The following is an 8,779-nucleotide window of genomic DNA, read 5'->3' on the forward strand; positions in this document are numbered from 1 at the left end:
GAAGAAGAAAGACTGCCGGGCCCAGCACCCACATTCTGGGTCTTTGAGGTGCTCCTAGACCTAGAGGTGGATTTGAACTCAGGTCTTTGGGTCCTGACCCAGAACTTCTCTCACTATGACCTGCCTGTCCCTGCCTTTGCTGGGGGGCCTCCCTCCCCCGATGTCTAAGCCCCTTTCCTAGCACCAAAGGCCCTCCTCCGTGTGGCAGGCAGGGAAGCCAAGCCCCGGGCCGGCAGGCCACAGGCTCACCGATGTGCCTCTCCTCCTCCTGGGCACTGAGCTGTCGGCTCTTCTTCCTTTGCTGAATGAATCTGATGCTGTTTCTCCGGTAGGAATCTTGGCTGATGCGCTTCCGGGCTAACTTGTGCATGCTCTGAGCATTGCGGATCGAAGACCTGATAGAGGAGAGTGCTGGGATCAAGCCCGCCTCCCCCTAGAAGCCCTCCAGATTCAACCTCATCCCCCTGCCCCCCTTCGCCTGGGCTTCTCTCTGGGGCCTCAGAGCCGCTCAGGCCCCGGATCCAAGAGGTCCACTGACTGACCCAAGGAAATCAGGAGATGAGAAGAGCCCAGGGGCCATTGTCCCGGGTTCAAATGACGTTCCACATGTAAGAGGCTTTGCATTCTAGGAATGCTGCCTGGCATGGCTAAGGTAGGGGCTCCTGACGGGGGACAAGGAGGAGCCCCTGCTGGATCCCTGCCTGCGGAAGAGCCCGGCAGCCCACGTTTGGGCCTCACCTTCCCCGACAAAGACCCCTCTTGGCCGTACGGGGCAGAGGCCTGGCTAGGGATTGTCCAGCTTTAGACAGTCTCCCCCAAAGAGAAAGCAAGACCCGGAGAGCCGCCCCTCGTGTGGCCCTTTGTGCGGGGGTTCCAAGGATCCTCGTTTTACAGAGAAGGAAACTGAGGCCAAAGCCACAGAGGATCTCGGGGACGAGGTCGGGCTCATGTGTGACAGCTAAAAAGTCAAGGCTGCTTCCTGGGGCTCTGGGGTGGTCCCTTATGGGGGGGCTGGCCCTGCGGTCTGCGTGTCTCCCCCGCTGGATGTCCTGAAGGCTCCTCGGCCCCCCGTCTCAGCCCCCCAACAAAGGGTCCCCCCGAGGGCTCTCACCTGCGGGGAGGAGCCCCCCTCTTCTTGATGAGGTTCTTGGCTTGGGTATTGTCCTGCCCAGACTTCTGCAGGTACATGGATGGGTAGTAGCCAGTGATGTCATCTTTCCTACGGTCAGAGAGCCCCCGTGAGACCCTCCCCACGCAGGATCCCCCGCTAAGGGATCTCCCCCTTTAAGTGGAGGCCGGTTTTAATTATGCCTCCCAGACAAATGGGAAAAGGAGGGCCCAAAGAGACTGAACAAGTGGCCAGCAGAAAGGGTGACGGTCCTAGATTTAGAGGTGGAAGGGAATGATAACTGAAGTTAGGGGAATGAAGGGATCCGCCCAGGGCCGCCTAGAGGAGGGATTTGAACTCATGTTCTCTGAATCCAGAGTGATTATTACACTGCTCTTTTACAGATTATTTAGTTCAACAGAAGGGAAGTGACTTGCCTAAGGTCTCACAGCAGATTTGTGGCAGAGGTACAAATTAGAACCCAGGGTCCTGATGCCAAGTTGGGTCCAAGTCTCTTTAAATCCACAGTGATGCAGCACTAGGTGGTTCCGTGGAGCTAGGTCTTGAGACGGGAGGTTCTGGGTTCAAATCTGACCTCAGACACTTCCTAGCTGTGTGACCCTGGGCAAGTCACTTAATCCCCATTGCTAACCTCTTATCACTCTTCTGCCTTGGAACCAATACCAAATAAAAGTTCAAATAAATAAATAAATAACCCCCCAGAGACTTGTACAGTGCCTGGCACAGAGTAAGCCCTTAATAAATATAAGTCAGTTGATTGGATCATGGATTTAGAGCAGGAAGGGACCACTGAGTCTAACTCCCTCATTTTATAGAAAGAAAATTGAACCGAAACCAAAAAAGTGACTTACCCAGTCGGTAAGTATATGAAACAAGACCCCAACTCAGGACTCTACTAATCACCTGGCTAGCTGACTGGTTGGCTGAGCCTAAATCCGGTGGTTTCCCGGGTTCTCCATTCTGAGAGAATTCCCCCAGGGAAATAAGAATGGACTAAGTAAGTCCCTAACAGCCCCCCTAAGACTGGACCCGGCCGTTCCCTGCATCCCTTATCTTTGTTCCCCAAAGGGAGCCTTTTCTCTTACCTGATGACCCACCAGCCGTCCAGCAGCTTGTGGATAACCTCGATGGTTTCCCCTTCTTCCAGGGTCATCTCATCCTCCTCCACGGCAGTATAAGCTTTGATGGTGACGTAGGGTTCTCCTGGGATCGTCATAGGAGGGCAAAATTCTGAGACTCGTCCCTCCCTTCTGTTCCGCCACGGCCATATCCATGGGCCGGCCTGGGCCTAGGCTGTCTCCACCCTCATTGGGGTTCTGGCTGGATGCTCGGGATGGCCTCCTCCTGGTCTCCTCCTACCTCTCCCACCATTCTTTTATCTCCTTTGCCCATCCCTTTTCTCCTTTGGGCGGTACTCCAAGACCTACTTCTCTCTCTTCCTTTGCGCTCTTGGTAAACTTATTCAATCCCATGGCTATGGGAGGGAGACGTCGTGGCTTAGTGCACAGGGCACTCGACTTGGAGCCGGGAACACTTGGGTTCCAACTTCTGTCTGAAACGACTATTCAAGTTCTAACCAAGATGGCGGCCTGATTTCTGGTTCAAGATGGCCGCCTCAGCCAGGTACGAGAACAAGTGGCCCAACTCTCATCTACCTAGTCCAGCAAACCTCTCTAGTTCAAACCAGACCAAATGATGATCAATAAATCCAGCGAGAAACTAAAGGGACTCCTTCCACACCAGACAACAAGAAAAGACAGGAGAGACGATTTCAGAGAATCAAAGATAGTTTAAATGATGTAGAGCAAAGGAAGAAGAACCTGGAGAACAACTTATCCAAGGACAGAAACACTGCCAAGAAGAACAATTTCAAAAGACATAAGAATTCTGATTAATTTAATGGCTGACCTGTAGCATGTCACCCACCTCCTGACGAAGAAAGTGATGGGCTCAAGGGGCGTAAAAAAACACATTTGGGGACTTTGCCACTGTGTGAATTGGTTCTGCCTGACTATACTTAGTGTTGTAAGGGGATTCTCCCCCCTTTCTCTTTCTTGTTTCTTAAATGGAGGGGTTGGGGTTAGGGAAAAAGGCAAGTTAGGCGAATTATGATGCCCCCAAAAGAGAGACGTTATAACACTTCTTAAAATGCAAGAGAGGACAAAAGAAAATTCAGAAGGAAGCATAAGACAAGCAGGGCAGTTTTGAAAGTAAGATGTAGAATATATTAAACATTTTTTTAAAAGCAGAAGAGTGGCAGCTAGGTGCCAACTCAGACACTTCCTGGCTATATACCTTGGCAAGTCACTTAACCCCCATTGCCCAGCCCTTACCTCTCTTCTGCCTTAAAACTATTCAATACATAGTATTGATTCTAAGACAGAAGGTAAGGGTTATTCTTTAAAAAGCAAGACATTTTAAAATTTTTAAATTTTAACTTTATATCTTTAAAAGGAAACACGGGTTCATGATTTCATAAAGAATTTGATTGTTCTCTATATAGGGAAATACTTTGGACTTTTTTCGCTTTTAAGTTCATATTCTTTAACATACCAAAGGAAAAAAAGGAAGGCCAGAAGGAGACCTAGACAAGTAGGATAGTTTTGAAAGTTATTTGTTGAACTTGTATTCTTGGAGAGAAAGACCAGCTAAATGTAGTAGAAATCTTTGTTTTCATTTACAATCTTCTTTTTCTGTTTTGTTCTGTATGTGTAAAATCTTTTTTTTCATTTGTTGAATTCAGAATTTATTTTTTAACACCTGGGTTCAAATTCTTGTCTCCTCTTATGTAAATAATTTGAGGGCAGGAGGGCTATCTTTGTCTCTTACACCATAGATCATAGAATCTAGAGCTGAAAGGAACCTAAGTAATCATCCTGTTCAACCTTCTCAATTTATAGATGAGGCAATTGAGGCCCACAGAGGGGAAGTCACTTGCCCAAGATCACACAGCTAACAAGAAGCAGAGCTCAGATTAGAACCTGAGTCCTCCAACTCCAAATTAGATGCTCTCGACACTACCGCACATTGCCTCACTCCTACCCAGTACAGAATTCAGGCTAGGTCCTCGGTGATGTTATTGAATGATTGATTAAATGAATAAATGGATGGATGAATGAATGAATGAGTGGATGGATGGATGGATGGATGGATGGATGGATGAGTGGGTGGATGGCTGGATGGATGGATGGATGGATGGATGAATGGATAGATGGATGGATGAGTGGATGGATGAATGGATGAATGGATGAGTGGATGAATGGATGGATGGATGGATGGATGGATGAGTGGATGAATGGATGGATGGATGGATGGATGAGTGGATGGATGAATGGATGAGTGGATGAATGGATGGANATGAATGGATGAGTGGATGAATGGATGGATGGATGGATGAGTGGATGATTGGGTGGATGGATGGATGAATGGATGGATTTATGGATGGATGGATAGATGGATGGATGAGTGGAACAAGAAACTCCTCTGCTCTTCAACCTGCTCCATCCTGTCTTGTCTGGACTGAGAAGTAGACCTTGGTGTGGAAGGTCTCCCCTCTAAAGCAGCAGGGAGGGAGGGTCATGTCTTTGGGAAGGGGCAGAATTACCTTCGTAATTGGGCTCCTGTTCTTCAGACTCATCTGGGCTGTCTATGGGCTCCAGGAAAGAAGCTGGTACCCAGCCACGTTTGGCCTTTGTTTGGCAAAACCACCAGCCTGTGACCAGAACCACAAATACAGAGTGAAGACGGCATGACTTTCTGTGGCTTTCCAGAGCCCTTTGGGCTGTTGGGAGCACCCTAGAGACACCCAAATGTACAAACATGCCCATGGAGGCAGGCATTCAGCTATTCAGCACATATTTGCTGAAGGTTAGTGACGGACAGGATGCTATACTAGATACTAAGCCCCTGGACGCATTGTTCATTTACCAGATTACACAAAAACAATCCAACCACAGAGACACATAGAGACGTGTGGATACATACACTCACACGCATGCTCACTTCCAAGCCTTTGCTCAAAAACAGAATGCCTACACAACCACAAATCCACACTCTTCCCCTACCACATAACTTATATGTATGGGGAGTTTATTATGGCATCAAACTCTTGCTAAATGAATGTAATATAAACATCTAAACATGTCCTTGGCTACATGTAAAAAAATAATAAAGAAAGAAATAGAAAATAATGATAATAATAACTAGCATGTATATAGTGCTTTCTAGTTTGCAAACAACTTTACAAATTATCTTAATTATCCTCACCATAACCCTGGTACTATTATTATTATTCCCATTTTTCAGCTAGAGTTCTGTGACTTGCCCCATATCACATAGCTTTTGTGTCTAGATTTGAACTCAGAACACTCCACTTCCAAGTCCAATGGTCTAACCATTGTACTATCAAACATATATATTCACTTTTTTTTTTTAACCCTTGTACTTCGGTGTATTGTCTCATAGGTGGAAGATTGGAAAGGGGAGGCAATGGGGGTCAAGTGACTTGCCCAGGGTCACACAGCTGGGAAGTGGCTGAGGCCGGGTTTGAACCTAGGACCTCCTGTCTCTAGGCCTGACTCTCACTCCACTGAGCTACCCAGCTGCCCCTATATATTCACTTTTAAGTGGCTCCCATTTCTACAGAGCTCTATACTCTTTCTTCACAACAACTCTGTGAGACAAGTCATGCAATTACTGATATCCCCATTTCACAGATGGAGAAACTGAAGCTCAGAGGGATCCAGTGACTTGTCTATGATCACACGATGTCTGTGTGTTTTGAATTCAGGTCTCCTGACTCCGAAATCCAGTTTTTCCCCACATATCTTTGTGATTCTGTAAAATGGGGAAAATAAAAGCAATCTACCTCAAGGGTTGTTGTAAGGATCAAATGAGGTAATTGTAAAGTACTGGTACATAGTAGGTATTAAAATAATTAAGATTATATATTGTATATTATTTGATATATTATTATATAATATATTATAGTAATAATTAATAACATTAATAAATGCTGTTCCCTTCTCCTTTCCCCCACAAAGACACATGCACAAATGTACATGGATAGGCATACATGCACACACATCATAGCCAGGTCTCTCATAGATATATTCATGCATTCCCAGATCATCCAAGTCCTTTTTCTAGCCTCCTCTTCCCCAACACATCTACCATATTTTCTTAATTCTTGGGGAAACACTTAGGGACTCATTCCCATACATTGGCCTCCTTCCTTGCCCCATCACCACCCTTGGACCCACCAACTCTATAAACAAAAAGGAAAAGCATTGGATAATTGGATCCTCTTTTGAGCAACCAAAGGATCTGGGAGAAGCGAAGGAGCTCAGCTTTCCTTTCCCGGGTGGTGCTGCGGATGGGACTCAGGCAGGAGAGAAAGGGGGACAGAAAGAGGAAGGAAGAAGAAAGCAGAAGGAAGGTGGGGGAGGACTGACCACTTTGTCCTTTCTCCACCACATCCACCAAGTCCCCCAACTTCAAGGTCATCTCCGTATTTGAGTTCTTCTCATAATCTGCAATCGCTCGGTAGGTCTGCAAGATGATGGGGCCAGTGATGTCTGCAGGCAGTAGAGAGGAGAGCTGAGAAGGGGCGCTTCCAGTGGGAGATGGAGTGTGGAGTGGGGCTCTCTTTTGTATGCTTGGTGGCTCGGTGGATAACTCATCTCCAAGAGTTCCAATGTGGCCTCAGTCACTTACTAGCTGTGTGACCTTAGGTAGGTTATTCAACCCTGTTGGCCTCAGTTTCCTCATCTGTAAAAGGAGCTGGAGAATGAAATGGCCAACCATTCCAGTATCTCTGCCAAGAAAACCCCAAACGGGGTCATAGAGTCTGTCATGACTGAAAAATGACTAAACACCAACTTCTTCCCTCTCTCCTTCTGCCCACATTAGGTTCAGAAGGGAAGGAGAGAAGGAGGACAGGCCTTCATGTTCCCCCAACACATTCTATTGTTCCTGCTTCCCTCCCACTCTTTCTCCTGCTATTTGGGGAGATGAAGAGGATCTTTCTTCATGTTTTTTGTTCCCCACATAAAGCTGAATAATCCAGAGGCGGAAAGACTCTCAGACATGATCTAGTCTGATCCTTTCATTTTACTGAAAAGAAAACTGAGGCACAGAATTGAAATTCTTTTACAAGGTCACTCAGGGAAAAATCACACCTACTAGGGTTTCTTAACCTGGAGTCCAAAAGCTTGTTTTTTCTGTTTTTGTTTGTTGGTAATATTTTGATAACTATTTCAATAATTGGGGGAGAGGGAAGGCATTTAAGAATATTATTCTGAGAAAAGGATTCACAGGATTCACCAGACTGCCAAAAGAGTCCGTGACAAAAAGGAGATAAAAAAAAAAGATGAAGAATTCTTGAATTCTAGTCAAGTTCCCTAATTTTACTAATAGGAAATGGAAGCCCACAGACATTTCGGTGACTTGCCCAAGGTAACCCAAATAAACAAATGTCAGAGGCAAGATTTGAACCCACGGGCTTTAATTCTAACACACTTTCTATGACACTCCACTGCCTCCCTTTCCAGACAATGCAACCCTAGGGCAGTGGAAAGATTATTGGTTCTGCAGTCAGTGGTCCTGAGTTTATATCCTACATTAGACACTTGGTATCTTCATGACCGTGGGAATAAAGCCCACTCCATTTCCATTTCCTCCTCTGTAAAATGAGGTGGTAGGGGGCAGGGTTGGACTAAATATTTTTTGAGGTCCCTTCCAATGTCACATCCATGATTCTATAATCTTCTTTCAGCCTGTTTTCTCTTCTGTAAAAATAAGGGATGGACCAGTGGTAGCTTCCAAGATCTGCTCTAGCTCTGGAATTCATTCATTCAACAAACCCTTTACCATGTGCTTATGATGGCCCCGGGGATAGGGAGAACACAAAGCTGAATGCCCATTCCTGATCGACTGTTTCCCCTATTTGAGTCCTTTTGGGCTCCTCTGGGAAAAGGCCTCTAACATCCCTCTCTTCTTTGACATTCTGTGATCCCCCATAGAAGCTTGGGAAGTACCCCAAACTCTTGGATTTCTCACCCGAAACATTGTTCCTGGAATCTTTGGGCATCAGATATGTCTCTGGCTTCTTCACCCTATAAGGAAGAGATCCAACATCTTGGTACCTACCTGCATCCTCTTTCACATGTCTAACTACCCCTTCACTACGGCAGGTAGTCTCGAAGGAGACCCAAGGAAGAACTTCTAGCTCATCAGATTCAGGACTGGCCCAAGAGCAAGGAAGAAGAAGCTGTGCCTTTTCACTAGGTCAGGGGCTTTTAACCTTGCTTGGGTCATGAACCCTTTGGGCAGTGTCTGGTAAAGCCCATAGATATCTTCTAAGAATCATACTGGGATTTTTTAAACCCTTACTTTCCATCTTAGAATCAATATTGTATTGGTTCCAAGACAGAAAGCCTAAGCAACTGGAGCTAAGTGACTTGCCCAGGGTCACGCAGCTAGGAAAAGTCAGGCCATATTTTAACCCAGGACCTTCTATCTCCAGGTCTGGCTCTTTAACCATTGAACTATCTAGCTTCTCCGAGAAATATCATTTTTTATTTATTTAAATTAAATTATTATTTATAATATATTATATAACATGTATTATATACAATTATATAACACATA

At 45.8% G+C, this 8,779-nt stretch overlaps 1 protein-coding gene across 1 annotated transcript; it reads right to left on the bottom strand.

Annotated features, from left to right (window-relative positions):
* Positions 1 to 241: 241 nt before the first annotated feature.
* Positions 242 to 8,373, bottom strand: NCF1 (neutrophil cytosolic factor 1; the record flags this gene model as incomplete). Its single annotated transcript, XM_044684301.1, has 6 exons — positions 242 to 395; positions 1,112 to 1,219; positions 2,215 to 2,332; positions 4,734 to 4,841; positions 6,583 to 6,705; positions 8,189 to 8,373. Coding segments are annotated over 6 exons (796 nt in total), but the record flags the coding sequence as incomplete, so codon positions are not given.
* Between the last annotated feature and the right edge of the window lie 406 nt (positions 8,374 to 8,779).

This window comes from Gracilinanus agilis, unplaced genomic scaffold (genome assembly GCF_016433145.1).
Source record: "Gracilinanus agilis isolate LMUSP501 unplaced genomic scaffold, AgileGrace unplaced_scaffold47995, whole genome shotgun sequence".
Classification (NCBI taxonomy): Eukaryota; Metazoa; Chordata; class Mammalia; order Didelphimorphia; family Didelphidae; genus Gracilinanus; species Gracilinanus agilis.